General features: G+C 35.6%; 1 protein-coding gene across 1 annotated transcript; it reads left to right on the forward strand.

Moving 5' to 3' along the window:
- Positions 1–1,196: 1,196 nt before the first annotated feature.
- On the forward strand, positions 1,197–19,051 carry LOC110900359 (G-type lectin S-receptor-like serine/threonine-protein kinase LECRK1). The gene is made up of 6 exons (XM_022147238.2): positions 1,197–1,524; positions 3,080–3,142; positions 9,762–10,553; positions 10,647–10,694; positions 16,991–17,989; positions 18,431–19,051. Exons 1-6 carry the CDS (start codon positions 1,372–1,374, stop codon positions 18,788–18,790), a joined length of 2,415 nt encoding a protein of 804 aa, XP_022002930.1. The 5' UTR covers positions 1,197–1,371; the 3' UTR covers positions 18,791–19,051.
- The last annotated feature ends 979 nt before the right edge of the window (positions 19,052–20,030 follow it).

Below are 20,030 nucleotides of genomic sequence, written 5' to 3' on the forward strand. Positions count from 1 at the left end.
CTCGTTGAACTTATGTTATACACCTTCTATAAAAATAATGACGTAACGACGTAATTATAACGGCAAATTTAATAAAATAAAATAAACAACGTTTTAATTCAAAAAAGGCAACATTCAATCATTCAAAAACAAATTCCCATTCACAACGGCAAATCTCACATAAAATTTTTTTACTACAAAAATCTCTACCATACTAATTCAACCAAAAATCCCTACCAAACTAACCCACATCAACCCAAATAAACCCCAACCAAGCCATTTGTCTTTTTTGCACATCCAAAGCGCCTCGCTATGGCCAAAGCGGGGCGCTTTGGCTTTGGTCAACAAACAAGGACTGACTGTCAGTCCTTGTCTGTTGACCAAAGCCAAAGCGCCCCGCTTTGGCCATAGCGAGGCGCTTTGGATGTGCAAAAAGATAAATGGCGTGTGCGAATAGACCCAGCCATTATAATTTTGCCCCTAGCTCAAAATTACGTTTTTACTCTCGTTCAAAAACTCATTTTTAATTTTGTTCCCAGTTTAAAATTACGGTTTCGCCTTCCGTTTAAAATTACGTTTTTGCATCCAGCTCAACATAAAATCTTGTTTTTTTCCTCTAGCTCAAAAGTACACTTCTGCCCTCAGATCAAAATTACGTTTTTGCCCACAGTTCAAAATAAAATTATGTTTTCCCCCCTATCTCAAAATTATTAGCTGCCTGTCACTTCTCTATTGGACCAACTCATTTTTAATTTAATTTTATTCCCAATTTAAAATTACGCTTTCGTCCTTCGTTTAAAATTACGTTTTTGCCCCCAGCTCAATTATAATTTTGCCCTAGCTCAAAATTACGCTTTTGCCCTCGGTTCAAAAACTCATTTTTAATTTTGTTCCCAGTTTAAGATTACGGTTTCTCCCTGTGTTTAAAATTGCGTTTTTGCCTCCGGTTAAAAATAAAATGTTGTTTTTCCTCTAGCTTAAAATTACGATTATGCCCTTAGCTCAAAATTACGTTTTTACCCACAGTTCAAAATAAAATTATGTTTTCCCTCTTAGCTCAAAATTATGATTTTGCTATTAGTTTAAAGTTATGATTTCGCATCTAATTCAAAATATAATTACCATTTTATCATCTATAAATATATATCTAAAAAAGACAAACTCGATTGCGACTACTCCCACTTTGTAATAAAAAAATAAAGAACAAAAGTAAACAATAATTGAGTGAGGACATCACTGAATAGACCCTCCATCGCAGCTCCGGAGTTCCAACTGTCAACCACCTGGCCGGATTTCTCTCTCCTTCGTGCATTTTTGTTTTCGAAGATCCATTTTGGGGGGTTTAAGGATTTGGTAGCTTAATTTGCGGGGGTTTGTAAGTTCTCTTGAGAAATGGAATCTGATGTTCCGGCAAATCATTCGGCGGAGGAGGAACTGAGGAAGTTGGGAGACGTGGTCTCCCTCTTAAGAAAACGCCAGAGGCGTTTCCGTCGTATTGCCGATCTCGAACAGCGATCTCAGCAGGACTTACGTCTTGAAGTCGAGGTAATCTCCTGGTTAATTTTCAGGAACTAATAATCCGTTCCCTTTTGACACACTCGCGTGCCTCTACATAGTTTCTGACAAATATATGATTTGGTAGTTTCCTGGTTAATTTTCAGTCAAAAGAACGATTCTTCGTTTGATCTAATTATCTGTATTAATACGATAGGGTTAATTTCATTTCCATGGAATCCGACATCTATATACACACACAGGAGAAAGAGAAGGTCCGTTAGGAACCACCCTTTATTGCGCGAGAACCAACGTGAACACAATAAAAAATACCTAAAAAATTCGCTACTTTTCGTCATCAAAACAATTTTTTTTTATGACGAAAAGTAGCGAAATTTTATAAAAATATTAAAAAAAATTTGTGAGTTTTTTAGATTTTTTAGGTATTTTTGGTTGTGTCGACATTGGTTCTCGCGGTTCTCGCAATAAAGAGTGGTTACTAACGGATCCTTCTCCTATATGTGTGTGTATATATGTGAGAGTTTAAATGAGAACACTAAATATTGCGAGAACCGTGAGAACGAATGAAAAAACCACGAGAACTTGGTCAAAAACAATTCAAATTCAAAATTTCTTTTTACGATTATCATTATTATTCGAATGCAATGTTAGAAATTTAATTTACACGTTTAAATTTACGTATATTCATAAAAAAAGAAACTTTACACATGTGTAAAAAAGTTATCAAGAGTGATTTTGAGAGAAGAGATGAATTATTTAAAGAGTAATTCTTTAATAATGTTGTATAAAAATTATAATGAGGTTTGCATTAAAAAAATGATTTTGATTGGTTTTCTCCTTCGTTTTCACGGTTCTCACTATATATATATAATAAATTAATAATAAAATAACTCGAATCGAGCTTTCTTGGTTTGTAAACTAGCCGATTTAGAATGAGTTTTAAGCGAGCTTCAAGCTATGAGCTATTTAAACAAACTCTAATCTCAATGGGTTCATACTATTTGGAGAATTCAGAGTTCAAATTTCACAACCCTTTTCAATTCAGTGACACCATCACTTTAAATAGCTTCTAGTGACTCATTTGAGTAACGCCCCGCTTGCGGTATGCGCTTATAATGTATATATGCGTGGGCGCTCGGGGGGCAAAAGTGAAAGTGCACTAATTTTAACGTTATTTTACTAATTTCGTGAAAATAACGTTAAAAGAGGGGGATGGTTAATCATGCATCGCGCTGATAGCCGAAAGACAAGGGGGTACATGCACTAATCGGCAGTTGTCTCAATTGCTAAGTGTTATGTGCCTTACGTCCAAGGCTTGATGCAAAACTACTATCAAGCCGAGGGTCTCACTGGAAGCAGCCTCTCTATTCCTACGTGGTAGAGGTAAGGCTGTCTACATCTTACCCTCCTCAGACCCTACCTTAGCTTTGCTATTAGTGGGATTTACTGAGTATGATGATGATGATGATGATGGTGACTCATTTGAGTGACTGGTTATTGAGAACATGCTTATGTGAATGTGTTTGTCATTATGGAATCCACATATATAATCGAGCCATATATAAAACAGTACTTGCTTTGGCAGGAGAAGATAAAAGTTTTACTTTCTGCACACAAGGGGTCACTACATTTTAAAGACGGTATACAGGTACTAATGCCTTCAACTCTTGCTACCTTATTATAATAGACAGTTTGTAACCTACTCAAACTAGAAAACTGCAGTCACAAAAGGCTATATATCTCAGTTAAAACTGGTCTTAGTTATGCATTTCTTAAACACACATTTTGATTAAGAGAAATTATATATCATTCTACTAGTCATCCTAATTATACTTGACATGAATTAATGAGATAGTTAGATCATAGGCCTTCTCCAGATGTCATATATCACTTAGGTTTTGTAGGAGAATGCATCAGTTCTTTTTGTATGAAAATGATATGTACTCTTTCGTTGTTCATTTTCAAATTAAATATTATATATTTTATCATTCATGTGCATTAGTTTAGTATTCCAAGTGACCATTTCAATTTGGAACTCAGGGGTAATCCAGTGGTGGACCCAGGAATTTTTCCTCGGGGTGCGGATTTTTTTTTTTAAAGATTTTAGCCCCTAGCTATATAAAAAAATTCAGTTCATAGCGGGTCGGGACATGTAAACAAGTAAACATAAACAATCAAAGTTTCATAGCGGGTCGGGTCGGGTCGAGTTGGGTCAATTTCAAATTTTCAAACAATCAAACCGTAGTTCCTAACGTTCTATCACATTAACAAACAAAGTTTCTAGTAAAACAAGTAAATAATATAAAAAACCATCAAAAGTAAGTAAAGTATAACAATAAAAAACCATCAAAGTTCAAACCCTCCCTACTTTTATTTCTCCTAATCATTAAATAAAACAAGAAAAAAACTTATCTAAAACAAACCTTGGTCTTTAATTAGAAGAATCCGGCGAAAAAAAGTGGTTCAACCCTTTTCCTCTTGAGAAATCACGCCATAACTTCCCTACTCATGATTCCTATCAGATATAAATCGATCCCCTAAGTTCATAAAAAAACACTAAAGTACTAAACATATGAATCGCTCCATAAGTTCATCGCTCCATAATTTTCGGTTTTATCTTTCAAGCCCGTTGATTACTTGTCTTGTAAGTTGTAACAACCAAAAAATCATCTAAACAACAAAATCACCCTACTAAAATCTAGAACAAAAAAAACCCATTAAAAGACATAAAATTTCAAACCTTTTTATCATCTCTATAACTCTGTTTCTTCTAATAAAACATGAAACAACAATATTACATTAAAAAACGAAGGTACCTTGTATTGTTTGGATTCTGGTGAGTTGAGTGGCCGGATATTTGCGCTTTCCGGCGAGAAATTGGAGCTTGGCTGGCTGCTGTTGGTTGTTGCCGTCGCTGGGGATGATATCGCAGACGAGAGAGAGCTGGAGAAACACAACAGGAAGGGTCGGTTTGGGTTGAGTTACTTTATTATACCTCAAATTTTGTTGGGTTGGATTAAGTGGACTTGGGCTAAATTGTTTAATCAATTTTAATGGGTTACAAACTTATAAATGAGGTTATATTTTTATAAAAATCAGTGTTTAGGTTATATTTTTTAAAAAAATCAATGTGTATTACAATCTTTTTACAAATTAAAAATATGATTTTTTAAAGGGGGGTGGTTGACATTTTCCAAGGGGTGCGGGTGAAAATTTACAAGGGGTACGGTCAAGATTTTACCGTAAATTTAACACTAACTTTTTTAAGGGGTGTGGTCGCCCGCTCACAATTGTGGGTAGGTCCGCCCCTGGGGTAATCTTGATGAGTTGCGAGAGTTAAATGGTTGAAGTTGCGAATTAGCTAAATAAAGAGTTGATTGATAAGTTTGAGTTTATTGTAAATAGTTTACTTAATAAGAGTTTGAATTAGAACTGGTTTATTAGTAGTTCTAACTAAATTACGAGTGTTACTTGGAATTCAAGATCTAGGAGGAAAAAATATCGATCAAGGGGGAAAATGATGGGTTAATCTTGATAAGTTGCGAAGTCAAAGTGTTGAAGTTGGGAATTGGCTAAAGAAGTTTAAAAGGGTTGGTGGATAAATTTTTATTGATCTTAAATAGTTTATTTAATAGAAATTTGAATTGGAAGCGGTTTAAATTAGGGGTGTGCAATAACCGAACCGTTAACCGAAACCGAACCGAAAACCGACAAAACCGAACCGAAATTAACCGAAACCGAATTAACCGAAAGTCGGTTAACGGATATTTTTTTTACCATCGGTTAACCGAAATTAACCGAACCGAATTATTTATTTTCTTTATATATTTCTAGTTTTTATACCTCTATTTCATGTATTTCATATTTTATACTTTTATTTCATGTAATAATACATCTATTTCATTTATTTATGCCTTCATTTCATTTATTTATACCTTCATTTCGTTTATTTATACCTCCATTTAATGTATTTAAACATCTGTTCATGCATTTATACCTCAATTTAATGTATTTAAATATCTGTTCATGCATTTATACCTCCATTTCATTTATTTATATATTCATTTCATGTATTTATACATCTATTTCATGTACTTATACCTTCATTACATGTATTTCTAAGCAAAAAAACTAGCCCTTGTTTGAATTGGTTATTAACCGAAAATTAACCGAACCGAACCAAAAACCGACAAATTAACCGAATTAACCGAACCGATTAACCGATGACTTCAGTTACGGTTACGGATAATGCTAATAACCGAACCGAACCGAACCGTGCACACCCCTAGTTTAAATAGTTGTTAATTATATTTAAAGAAGTTTATATAAGGGGAGGTTCATTTGAGAAGAAAATTAAATTGATAAGAAAAAGAACAAAGGGTACAATTGTAAAACACTAAATAATTTTTTAGCTTATCTCATTTATTATCATCTTTGACTAATTAATTAGTCATAAAGACTATCATCATCCATACTAAAATGTTTGCCTACACACATCAAAATTTATCCTACACGTTTTGAAATCTATCCTACACATATTGAAATTAATCCTACACAGCTCGTAATTCATCCTACACAACTCGTAATATATCCTATAATTTAAATTAATTCTCCTTTTAAAAAAATATATTTTTTTAAAAATAGGTTACAAATTTAATGTAGTTAGCTATTAAAAAGGAAGAATACCAATTAATGATCTATCTAAGTTTACCAATATACCCTTACACTAATATTAATTACAAAAATTAAATGAAGTAAATTAAAGGATTCTTATTGGTTGAAATTTCTTCTTTTTTATTCTTACAAATTTTTTTTTTTCGTTTGAACCCTCCACTATGCCATAATAGGATATAGATACATTCATCAAGTTTTGTTAGCATAAATAGAGGGTTTAGATCATAATGGAGAGTTCAAACGATAACAATTTTTTTTGTAAAAAGAAAAAATAAGAAATTTCGACCAATAAGAACGTTTTATTTTACTTCATGAGTGAATTTCAAGTTTTGTCCTTTATCTTTAGGCCACTTTGCAAGTTTTGTCCTTTATGTTTAAATTTGACGAGTTTTGTCCTTTATGTTTAAAATCAAGCACGTTTTACCCTTTATGTTTAAAAATCAAACACGTTTTCTCCTTTATGTTTAAAAAATCAAGCACGTTTTGTCCTTAAAAATCAAGCATAAAGGACAAAACGTGCTTGATTTTTAAACATAAAGGACAAAACTCGTCAAATTTAAACATAAAGGACAAAACTTGCAAAGTGGCCTAAAGATAAAGGACAAAACTTGAAATTCACTCTTACTTCATTTAATATATGTATTTAATGTTACTATAAGGGTACATTGGTAAATCTACATAGGTCATTAGTTTGTAGTCTTCCTCTTTAATAGCTAACTACATTAAATTTTTTGTAACTTATCTTCAAAATATATATATTTTCAAAAAAATTGAATAAAATAATTTAAAGTGTATGATAAATTACGAGTTGTGTAGGATAAATTACGAATTGTGTAGGATAAATTTCAACGTGTAGGATGAATTTCGAAATATGTAAGATAACATCTGATGTGTGTAGGCAAAAAAAAGTTAGTTTGGAGGATACTAGTCTTTATGACTAATTAATTAGTCAAGAATGATAATAAATGAGATAAGTGAAAAAACTATTTAATGTTTTACAAAATTACCCTTTGTTCTTTTTTTTTCTCAATTAAATTTTTTTCTCAAATGAACCTTCCCCTTAGATCAGATGTGTGATTTTCGCTCATAAAAATATTGAAAGAGTCGTGGAAGTTCCCACAAAACATCAGTGTGCTTATTATGATCGATCAAAGTGCCTTTGTCAACACTAAGCGAGCTCTAAATTATGTGCCATACCCTATAAATAATTAAATATGCGGTTGTTATAAGGTTGTTATAATGTATAACTAGTTCATAGATATTTGTTCATGAGGCTAGAGGGAAAGGAATGGAGCCCTTAGGGTTTGATTGTGTAACTTCAGCTCCACCTCACCAATAGCGTCCTCCGTTAACTTGGAGGGTATCGGATAAAGCCACCTCTTTTAATAGCGCACCCCTTTACACACAAACATCTCGTTATTGCTCGCTATTGAGATGACTAGCATTCAATAGCACCCCCTAATAACACTCATGGTATGTGGGAGGGGCTTTATTAATGGAGATTTTGCTGAGGTGGCTTGGGTAATAGCGCCCCATACCATGTAGCCTGAAAAGTACTATGTTTAGCATACCATAAGTCATTATTTCATTTAATATATTAGCATATGTTTTGTGTTAGTAGTTAGTTGATACTTGTATTAATAAGTAGGCTCCTTGTATGTCATTTTTATTTGTTTTGTGTTAGTTGTTAGTTGTATTAATTGAAAGCTTTTCTTTTAGAACCGTTTTTGTAAAGCGTTACTTTTATTTTTAAATCGTTATTTGAATCGTTTATCCTTTTTAAAATCTTCTATTTTTTAACTGTTTTTTTGTTCAAGATTTGTTCATTTTTAAACCTTTTGTATACTAAAATCATTCACTTTTTAAAACCTTATATTTTTATCATAATTTTTAATACCATTTTTTTATAAATGTTGTTTTTTTAAATCTCCGAAAAACGTTTATTCGTTTAAAATTGTTCATTTTTACCTTTCTTTTTTTTAACAATCATTTTATGAACTTTGTATTCTAAATTTATTTATTGCTGATAGCAAAATTAAACTTCAAAAAATGAAAGATTTTTAAACCAAAGAAATTTAAAAAAGAACAATTATAAACAAATGACCAATTTTTTTCGAAGATAAAAAAACGGCGTTTATAAAAATAAAGCAAAAGGTACTAAAAATATGTTAAAACTATAAGGTTTTAAAAAGCGTATGGCTTTAATAAATAAAATGTTTAAAAATGAACGAATTTTGAACAAACGAATGGTCCAAAATATGGAAATTTAAAAAAATGATAATCGATTCGGATAACGCCTAAAAAATAAAAGGAAGGTTTTACAAAGAACGATTCTAAAAGGAACGCTTTAAAAACGGTTCTAAAAATGTACGACTTTAAAAATGACATTTATTAAAAATATATGGTTTCAAAAAGCGAATGATTTTAGTAAACAAAAGGTTTAAAAAAGAAACAAATTTTGAAAAAACAAACAACCCAAAAATAGGAGGATTTTAACAAGGATAAACGATTCAAATAGGGTGTACCTATCTACACACCCATTTCACTATCTACACACCAAAAAAAGATGTTTTTTGTCCTTACATACACACCCTGCAGTGTCGAACTGTGGCTAAAACGCGACATTTTGGTCCGGTTAACCAGACAAAGACTGACGGGTTTGTTGACCGGACCAAAACGCCGAGCTTTGGCCGCGTTTTGGTCATGTCAACCAGACAAAAGACTGACACCCGGTCTGGGTGACAGGACCAAAACGCGGCCAAAGCTCGGCGTTTTGGTCCGGACAACAGACCCGTCAGACACCCGTCAGTCTTTGTCTGGTTAACCGGACCAAAACGCCACGTTTTGGTCACAGTTCGACACTGCAGAGTGTGCATATAAGAACAAAAAACACCTTTTAATGGTGACTATGTACACACTTGGTGTGTAGATAGTTTAGTCCTTCAAATAACACTTTAAAAAAAAGTGACGCTTTACAAAAACTGTTATAAAAGAAACGCTTTAAAAATAAACGGTTTAAAAAATGAACGACTTTTAAAAATGAATTGTTTAAGAAAGTTTTAAAAACATATGGTTTTATAAAGAATGGTAAAAAATGAACTGTTCAATTTATAAAAAAAATGAGGATTTAAAAAAGAACGATTTTAAAAACAATCAGTTTAAAAAAGGAATGATTTTCAAAACGACATTTATAAAAAAACAAAATTTTAAATAAATATGTATTTATTTGTATATTTAAAACGTATTTTGATTAATAATAACCGTGAAATAAAGAAATAAAAAATTAAGTAGTTACACAATAAAAATATTAAAAGAACTTTATAACTTAGGCTTAACTATAAAAGGACCGTAATACCCTTAGTCTTAACTAAAAAAAGTAACATGGTTAGTGTTAGGGGCCAAAAGCGTAAATAAATTACATTCTCAGGGTCTAATATGTCAAAAGATTCCTTTTTGAACTGAAAGGGTTAAACTGGTTAAACCACATGGGCGAATATTTAAATATATATTTTTTTGTTTCAAAACTATAAAATGTAATAATTACCTTCTCATTCATATCTATCCCTAATTTCTTTTCTCTTCTATTTACATAGAGATTCAGATTTAAAGAGGTATTATCTGCAACCAACAACTTTTCTAATGAAAATCTCATTACGAAAGGCACATTAGGAAAGGTCTACAAAGGACAACTCTTGTGGGATGGGAATTTGATGAATTTTACCGTACGAAGGTTAAATTATATGTATAGCGAAGATGAGTCACATACAGAGATTTCAATGCTTAAGAGCCTCAAACATAAAAATATCATCTCTATTTTTGGACGTTGTGATGAGAATAATGAAACAATCATCATTTACGGGCAAGCATTTCACGGAACTCTTGACCAACATATAAGTGATCCAAACCTCACATGGTCCCAAAGACTTCAAATATGTTTAGGTGTTGCACGTGCACTGCATTACATACATTGTGATATCATACATTGTGACATTAATAGCTCTAAAGTGTTTTTAGATCATGATTGGGAACCCAAAATATATGGTTTTGAACTTTCCACAAACAATCCTCAAGGTTGGCGGCACCGTCTTCTCTACTCTCGCTACTTTGGCACCGACAATGTGACACTCAAGTATGATGTTTACTGTTTTGGTGTGTTATTGCTTGAAGTCCTTTGGGGGAGGAAACGAGTGATTACAAATGATGTCATTCAGGAAGCACAAATTGATTCTTATTTATGGAAACGGATGGACAAAGAATCGTCTCAATGGTTCAAAAACTTAGCAGATAAATGCTTGAATCAACAACTTATGAAACGTCCAAGTATGGACCAGATTGTCAAAGAACTTGAGGAGGCGTTGGAACTTCATGGGAAGCATGCAAATCTTGTAAGCATATACTTATGTTTTTGTTCTTTCATCAGTTTACATTATTACTTGTGTTTATGAATTCGTTTTCCATTGTGGTAATTTGTGTTGAAGGAACACCCAAAAGCTATAGATGAAGCTACAACATCCGTCAACTACATGGTAATTACTTTCTTTTTAATCAGTATGTGATGGTTGTGGTAAATAAATTTAGTTTTTTGAGCATAGTGCAACTAAATTTGATTTTCTAAACTTTTGTTGAAGTTCCTCGAATGTGAAGTTTTATGATTAGACTAGTTATTTTATTAACAGAATAAATGCTTGGGAAAATGATTACTAGAAATTCTCCCTACTGAACAATACTAAACCAAAATAATAAGAACACCATTTATCTCAACACTTTTCCATACTGCACAATTTTAAGAAGTATTTGCTCATTATATGAATACATCACAAGTTCTAGACATGTATTTAGTTCCTTCATTAATTATTTGTCATTGTAACTTCTATAAATTTAAATGAATCAATCTCTGGAGAGGAATGTACAATATATAGAAGTTACAAGGTCAGCAGTTAAAAGGCCTGTCCTCTCCAGTGGAGACGCAAGTTCAATTCCCGCTTAGGCCATTTTCGAGAAACATCTGGGTGAAGGGACGAATCGGGGCTTTAATCCCGGTTCGAACCAGACAGGGGTCAAAGGTTTACGGATTCCATCCGGTTCCCGCATCAGGGTGCATGGTCTCATGGCGGTTGAGGAGTCGACCTTGGACATAGCCCTGAGTAGGGTGTGTTTACACGTGAGATTCTTTGCCGTTCAAAAAAACGAAGAAGTTACAAGGACAAATAATTAATGAAGGAACTAAATTGAAGAATAGTCAAGAACTAGTTATAAATGTGATGTATTAATACTAATGTTGTGTTTCTTTTCAAAGAAAACAATAAAGTTTTAAGTACATGTCTTCACAAGCTACTGATGTTTGCCACAATATATATGAGGGAAGGTATAGCCCCTTAACATGCGGGGTACGTAAGTGAATTAGGCAAGTTTATTTTTAAAATAAGCACGTTATAATACATAATTATGCACACTATTTAAAATACGTACGTTATAATAACATAATTATTCGCACACCGTCACACATTAAGACTCTTTTTGTATTTAAAACTTTCACTATATATAGGGTAGAGTAGAAAAGAATCTACACCCTTTGATCTATAATCTAATGGTTGAGATTATAATGGTAAAATTGTAAATAGTGTTTATTAAAACAAATAATTTTCTATATTAAGGGTATAAAGGTAAATTTAACATTTTTAAGTTCAGAAACTCACATGCAATGCACATGAAAGTTCCCCCGTCTTTTTTAAACGTCAATAATTTTTTATACGTAACTTTTTTTTTAAAACAAACATAATAACGAATGTTTTTTATCTTTAATATGAGTACCATATTGTTATACCAAGAGCATTCACCAAAATATATGAGTGGAGTTTTTATAATATAAAGAGTATACAAAGTGGTTGTGAGTGGAGTAGAGAGAAAATGTTACTGTTCATCTGTATATTTGAGGGGACACTGTTCACCCCCTATAATTTTTTAATATATTTTGAAAGTGGTTGTGAGTAGAGGAGAGAGAAAATGTAATGATAAAGGTATAAAAATATTATTTAATTGAAAATGAGAGATAATATAGTGTTTTTAGTGTAATATAGGGTAAAAATATGATGGAATGGATGTGAATGCTCTAATATAGAGAAAAAAATTACGTGTCGATCGGATGTTTTAGTCCATGGTGTTTTGTCTATGTTGTTTCACTTGTATATTGATTTAAGGCATTATGTTTTACAGTAAAACACAATGAACATATATAAGACACCATAACATTGCAAATAGCCAAATACCATGTCGCTATTTGTCGCTATTCGCTATTGATAACTATGCCACCCGTACAGTAGCTACATCTGACTTGACCTGAGACAGTCTCTCCTCCACCCCTGGTGGAGGCATCACACGTGGTCTCACGCTCCGTCGTTTCTACGGGCGATCGACCTGTACATCCTCCACACCCATCTGCGATCTGTCGACTGCAACATGAGCTGCCACCTCTACCCCGCCTCCCCCACCTCCCTCTCCCTTGCCTCCCTCACCCCCGTCACCCTCACCCTCAACATCACCCTCGCCTCCCTGGCCCGCTTCCCTCGGTAGTAGCTACCTTGAGTACCACTCGGTACGACCCTCATCAAGCGACCAAATCACCCAGACCTTGTCCGGTAACACCTCGTGAGCAATCTTTATCGAGTATGTTGTGGCCCTACCTACCGGATCAACCTGGTGCGAGACAGTCATATCCAGAGCCATCTGCGGGGACCAGAGACGCGACCAGTGCTTCGCTAGACGGGTGATGAAGCTGCCATAGCTAATGTGGCTAGAGGTACACTTAAAAGAGTACTCGGCGCATCCAAAAATGCCTGTGATACTGACTCATCCTGTGAGTGCAGACCCAAGGCAACAACAAAATGGGGGAGCGTTGTAGGTCCGGCTAGTAGGATCTAGTCGCCTAATCCTTGTATACAAACCAACCAGGTTGTACGGAATCCAACCGGAAAGGCAAACCGAGATAGAACACGCAAATACACGACATGCAATATTCACGGATTAACACCTCTGTATTAATACGTATGAAAGGTTCGGTTACAAGCTCAATGTTTACAGATGTATTCTATAAACTCTCTCAAACTCTCGTGTGTGTGTGCTCTCTGTTCTTTCTGTGTTCTCTCTGTTTCTCATCCAGAGACTAACTATTTATAGTCACAGCACCACGAAACAGAATTAAACTTGACGAACCAGACTTGGCGAATCATAAGCTTGGTGAAACACAATCACAATCGACGAAAGGGATCATTGGTCGACGAAACACCTTGTTTCGTCGACCTCTTCTTTTGTTTCGTCGGCTTATGGGCTGTGGCCCAGACTTGAGGCCCAATGCCTTGTTTCGCCAAGTGTTTCCAGCCCAAGGACTTTGATATGTGATCTGCTTAGCCCAAAGTCCATGTTTACAGCCTTTATGTCTTCTTGGCTCGATCTTGATCTTGTACACGACGGAGGAAAGTCGAGTCCTTGATCGAACAACGTTGCGTCGAGTCGCGTCCACAAACATGCATCAACAAACTCCCCCTTGGACGCTACTCGCGAGATTCGCCTTTCATGTCTTCTATGTCGGAGGATCTTCAAAGTCTTTACGTCTTGAAAGCAGAAAGTGTATCAACAAACTACCCGTTTCATGTAGGAAGTGTGTTGACAAACTCCCCCTTAACATAAGCTCCCCCTTGAGTTATGCTCGTGAACGACTTGATCTTTGTAACTTGAGATCCTTGTGGTGTTGATGATGGTCAGCGGCAACTCGATCATCTTCATCTTTTGAGTGCCTTCACGTCGTGTCTTCATTCCAAAGCTTGTCATCGACCATGTTCTCCTTGCCTTTAGAATCTGCACATGCAAGAAATCTAAACGCGTAATGAGAACAACTGCTTGGAGTATAGTTAGTATAAACAAACGACACACGTATGACCATGTTTCAATCAAGCACCGCCCGACAGTTTGAAAGTTTAACAAATTTGTCAATTTAGATTTCAACTTTCAAAACTTGCAAATTTCGACCGTTTATGAAGATTTAGTCAATCCGGTTTTCAATCAGGTTTTAGGTAACGAAGACTCGAGCTCCAACATCGCACGGTCGAAAATAAAATAGAAATAAAATCTTTTTGGCTTTTATAAAGTTTATATTAAAACACACCTAAAATCTTTTTGGTATTTTTGAATATTTGAAATGTAAAGACTGAAAGCAATAAATAAATATTTACAGACATTCTTTTTGCGAGTTTCGAGGGTAAGAGAATCATATAAGTGTACGGTCACGCCAAAACGCTCTTTTTGTTCAATTAGTTAATATTAAGATAAGCATCCTATAACGATTATCGGTATTGTTGTCCACATAAGCTCAACTTATCAGATGTAATCATGGCGAGGGGATACGTTAAGGTATGATTAATACTTACCGACCGGTGTTCATCCACATCACGACACATTCCCGTATGAAGGTATGCACGAGAGTTCATCTTACCGGTGAGTATACCGATTATCATCTGTTTGACCGTATATCATGTGAGATTCTCACTTATTTTGATTTGAAAAACAAGCCCTATGTGATAGAATCACTTATGGATGAGGAACTTGATTTTCATATGCATGAGGGCACAGGAGCAAGTCCGTGAACAGGTCAGTACTTTCGTACAGCAGAGAGACGAACTTGACTCCCGGATAAATGTGATATTTTATCACTTATTTGTTTGGACATGTGATTGTTGATCACTTATTGAGGTCGTATGCAGTATATACACGTATGTATAGTATCATGGAAGATCTAGACTTGCGTCCCCGTTATTTTTCGGTAAAAGATACAACCATGATACCCAGATGATAAGCAGCATAAAGACCGAATATCTCAGAACTTCGGCAATCTCTCAAACGAAATTTCGGTACTAAGACCATATGCCAATGAATGGTTCCCACCTGGTCTTCAGTCGATTTAAGATTTATATCACCCTGCACACTTTAAAATGATTGTGAGCCTACCGATACATCTTATATAGAGCTGCTTATCGTTTTTCAGTTTAGATTTAAAGAGGTTTGGATAGACCACTGATGTACTATCATTTTCTCTTTTACTCGCCAGGAAACTCATTTTTGTTTTTCTATTGTTTTTGTGTTTTTGAAATTTTTCGATGTTTTTGGATTTTCAAATTTTGGATTTACCCCCCCTAAAATCAACAAACTAAGATAAATTTAAAACACAAAGGTATTTACAAAAATGATTTTCCGATGGCTCTGATACCACTTGTAGGTCTGGCTAGTAGGATCTAGTCGCCTAATCCTTGTATACAAACCAACCCGGTTGTGCGGAATCCAACCGGAAAGGCAAACCGAGATAGAACACACAAATACACGACACGCAATATTCACCGATTAACACCTCTGTATTAATACGTATGAAAGGTTCGGTTACAAGCTCAATGTTTACAGATGTATTCTATAAACTCTCTCAAACTCTCGTGTGTGTGTGCTCTCTGTTCTTTCTGTGTTCTCTCTGTTTCTTATCCAGAGACTAACTATTTATAGTCACAGCACCACAAACAGAATTAAACTTGACGAATCAGACTTGGCGAATCATAAGCTTGGTGAAACACAATCACAATCGACGAAAGGGATCATTGGTCGACGAAACACCTTGTTTCGTCGACCTCTTCTTTTGTTTCACCGGCTTATGGGCTGTGGCCCAGACTTGAGGCCCAATGCCTTGTTTCGCCAAGTGTTTCCAGCCCAAGGACTTTGATATGTGATCTGCTTAGCCCAAAGTCCATGTTCACAGCCTTTATGTCTTCTTGGCTCGATCTTGATCTTGTACACGGCGGAGGAAAGTCGAGTCCTTGATCGAACCACGTTGCGTCGAGTCGCGTCCACAAACATGCATCAACAAGCGTCAACCGACGACTCTCCCCGCAAAGAGTAAAAGAAATCATGTTGGTATCCAAACAAATGCTGTAAACCCTTACCCCAGGGGTCCGTAAATGCAAACATACATAAAAACTCTAAAGTAATCTCCCTGTTGGCCCGCTCTTGGGCGGCCTCAAATAAACGGGCCCACATGGAGGTAGCTGGCATGAACTCCCGGACCCGACCGATCGATCCAATCTCGGTCAAAAATGCAATATCAATGGTCTGGGGCGTATCCAGCTCCATCTCGCGTAATCTACCCAAAAAACCTGTGGGCAGCAGTACCTCGGGAGATAGCACAAACAAATTGCGCCGTCTTCGTAAAATCGTCTAGAACCTCCTCCTGTCCTCGTCCCCGACCTCGTAGAGCTCTACGTGCTCCAGCCGTTGATGACTCGGCCGCCGTTGATGACTCGGCCATATTGTCTGTAAACAATTACAATCACTGATCGGTAAATATTATACAATTAACCTTCATGTATTATATGTCCCGTATAGATCCGTACACAACAGGTATACGTTTTGTATACGCACGTATTATGCGTCCCATATCGTCTGGCACAACCTTTGTCAGTTCATTTTATTCTATACGGGCCGTATACACCATCTGAGAATAAGATTTTACCATGTGTGATTATTAGGACCCTAAATAAACGCTATTTTTCAGTTTTACATTTTTCCATTAGTGCGAAATGTATGTCTTTTGCAGTTGTCGTGGCTCTTAATATGCTATTGACTCTGACAAGAACGCATCTGTGTGTGTATGTATGTATATGTATATATTTGGTATAAACTTCAATTCAATTTTTAAAGTTTGACGCTCCATTAAAATATATTTTGTATCAACTTAAAACAAGGATTTACAAGCTCCTATACTCCCTGTCTCACTTAATGCATAATTCTGTAGATGGATTTGTTGAAGATTCCATTAAGTGAAATAAAGCAAGCCACAGAGGATTTCAAAGATGAGTACGTTGTTGGGGGTGGTGCCTATGGTAAAGTGTACAAAGCAGAACTTGATGTTATAGATATTCAAAGTTTGTCATCAATGGAAGGTAACTATAAAGATGAAATTCGCAAGATAAACAAAACTGTAGCTATAAAGCGTATATACAGTAGACCAGACGAGCAAGGTAAACAAGGGTTTTTAACAGAAATAAAATTGCTTACTAGTTGTAAGCATCCAAATATAGTCTCTCTTCTCGGCTATTCTAGTGAAGCTAGTGAAATGATCCTTGTTTACGAGTATGCTTTTAAGGGAAGCCTTGGTGATTATTTGGGAAACGATGTTAAAAACGTTAATCTTACTTGGGGACAAAGAATGCAAATTTGCCTTGATATAGCACGTGGAATTGATTACATTCACACCAACACGGAGGGAAAACCAAGGATAATACATCGAGATATAAAGAGTGATAACATTTTATTAGATAGAAATCTGAATGCAAAGCTTGCTGACTTTGGGCTCTCCACATTCCACGGTTTGAAGCAACCAGCTAGTACTGTCTATACGAATAATCTTGCTGGCACAAACTTTTATATGGATCCGGAATATATGTCTACACACAAGTACAAAACAAAATCAGATATTTACTCATTCGGAGTAGTTTTATTTGAGGTCTTGTCTGGGAATTTTGCCTATGATGATCTTTACGTTGGCGAAAATGAAATGGGGCTTGCAGCCATTGCAAGGCGACGCTACCATGATGGAACGTTAAAGGAACTGATTGATCCTAAAATAAAAGAAGAAGATAATGATCACATATTTACTCTCAACAGAGGACCCAATCAGGATTCTTTCGAAGCGTTTTCAAATATTGCATATCGTTGTTTGTCAGAAACTCAAGCCAAGCGTCCATCAATTAAAGTCGTCATCACGGAATTTGAAAATGCATTGAACTTACAAGTAAGTGAACATTTCAAAAAAGTTACAGTATTATTCTTTTTGTTATTGGTCCCTTATAAAAACTATTGCGCTCATTCTCACTCTAGTTTAGAATAAATAACCCCTAAACATGATTTCATATGTACAGAAGTACACAGAGTATATGAAATCGTATTGCATACCTTTAAACCATGAATTTTGTGTATTGGTAGAATAAAAAATTTGATCACTATAAAAATTACATATCTAATCATGTGTTTTCTCAGTGGGTTCTTCTATGCAAGTTTATAAAAGTGCTGAATGTTTATTTTTGGGGGGGTTTTAAAGTTCCATTTTTAACATCAACTTTTTCACCAGTTTTTAGATTTAACCATATTTCACATATGCGTGCGTACATGCCTTTTAAATCCAACATCCTTACCATGTACAACATTTCATTTTTTTTAACAACCAATGTTGCAGGGAGAAACCATGGTACTCTCAAGGTTTCGACTTGATGATATAAGGTCGGCTACCAAGAACTTTGCTAGATCATTTTACATTGGTTCAGACGCAAATGGTATGGTGTACAAAGCTAAACTAGATCATTTTGGAAACAGTAATTTGCTGGCAACAGAACGGAAGAAAAAGGGTGTACCGTCCAAGAAACAAATTACTATAAAACGCATCACTAGTAGAAAAGGTATCCAAGGAAAACAAGAGTTCTTTGCAGAACTTGAAATGGGCATTGATTATAAGCCTCACAACGCAGCCTCTCTTCTTGGCTTTTGTGACGAAGTTGATGAGATGATCCTTGTCTACGACTATGCTCCTGAGAGATAATAAAGTCTTATTTTTTTTATCTTGCCTAATCTTTGGACTAGTTTATTATGTTGTGTTAAACTATTAATGTGTATTTGGGAAAAAAATGTTAAGAGTCATGTATTATGTAATGGGCTTGTTGCAAACCATAGCCCAAGCCATTAGTTTGTTGTGGCCTGTGGTTTAGCATGGCTGCAATTCATATATGTGTTGTTGGAATGATGTGGAAGGTATATTGGATGTGAAACGCCAACATTCTAGTGGTTGGTATTAGTGCAGATATATAGTCGGTTATATAGTTAGTTATATAGCACTAGAGTTTATCCCCTACCCTAGCTCAGTTGGTTAGTTGGGCTGGTGTTCTCCTTGGAGACGCCGGTTCGACTCCTGGCTGTAGCAAAAGGTGCGGGACGTCCCAATGATGGATCGTTTCCTACCGAGGCATGGTTCCATCCGGAGGGCAACCCGGTTTTACCCAACTGTTACCCCAGCGAGGTTCTTGTGTGAGGGCAGTATGGTTTCCGGGCGAAGGTCAGTTTGCGTGGCGGCCGGGGCTCGATAGAACATAGCGACCGGAGGCGGGGCTGACGGGGGATTGTCTTTGACAAGAACCCGGTGACCACTAGGTCCTGTACATAGAAAGTCACCCTCCGAAAAAAATATATAGCACTAGAGTTTGTTAGCTTTGTGATGTCAGTTGCTCTAGTTAGTTATCTCTCATATATGTATATATAGGATTAGGTTCAAACGTGAACAAAATCCTAAGAATGAACTGCGTGAACTGATCTAGGCCCTTGATTTTTATGATCTTGAGATTAAAGTGAGTGGCATGATGATAATTATTCGGTTAACTTTTTCTATTTAATTAAATACATAACGGTATATCCGTAATTACACAATCAAAATAATTCAATAAAGAACCCTAAATTCTTTCCGTTATTTAAAATCCAATCAATTTTCAAATCCAGTAAATTTGGTCTCTCTCTTCATCAATCAGTTTCAAATCCAGTTTTTTATGGCGTCTCCATCTCGACGAAGAACAACTGCCGGATGACTGAATCGTCGTTTCATCGCCGGATCTTGCTGAAGAACAAACTGCCGGACGATGAAATCAGGCTTCGATTTTTGGTCCGATTCATCGTCGTTTTACGCAGACATTGATTTTTGCCGGATCGTTTTTCAGATCCGAATCGATTCGGCGTCAATGCGCTGCCGCACATCCGTCTCATTCGATCGATCCACTGATTAACAAGGCGACTTT

This window comes from Helianthus annuus, chromosome 13 (genome assembly GCF_002127325.2).
Source record: "Helianthus annuus cultivar XRQ/B chromosome 13, HanXRQr2.0-SUNRISE, whole genome shotgun sequence".
Lineage (NCBI taxonomy): Eukaryota > Viridiplantae > Streptophyta > Magnoliopsida > Asterales > Asteraceae > Helianthus > Helianthus annuus.

Coding starts and splice junctions, on each gene's coding strand:
- LOC110900359 (XM_022147238.2), top strand. CDS start 1,372: ATGGAATCTGATGTTCCGGCAAATCATTCGGCGGAGGAGGAACTGAGG. Junction 3,143..9,761: donor ATTTTAAAGACGGTATACAG/GTACTAATGCCT, acceptor CTATTTACATAG/AGATTCAGATTTAAAGAGGT. Junction 17,990..18,430: donor AAAATGCATTGAACTTACAA/GTAAGTGAACAT, acceptor CCAATGTTGCAG/GGAGAAACCATGGTACTCTC.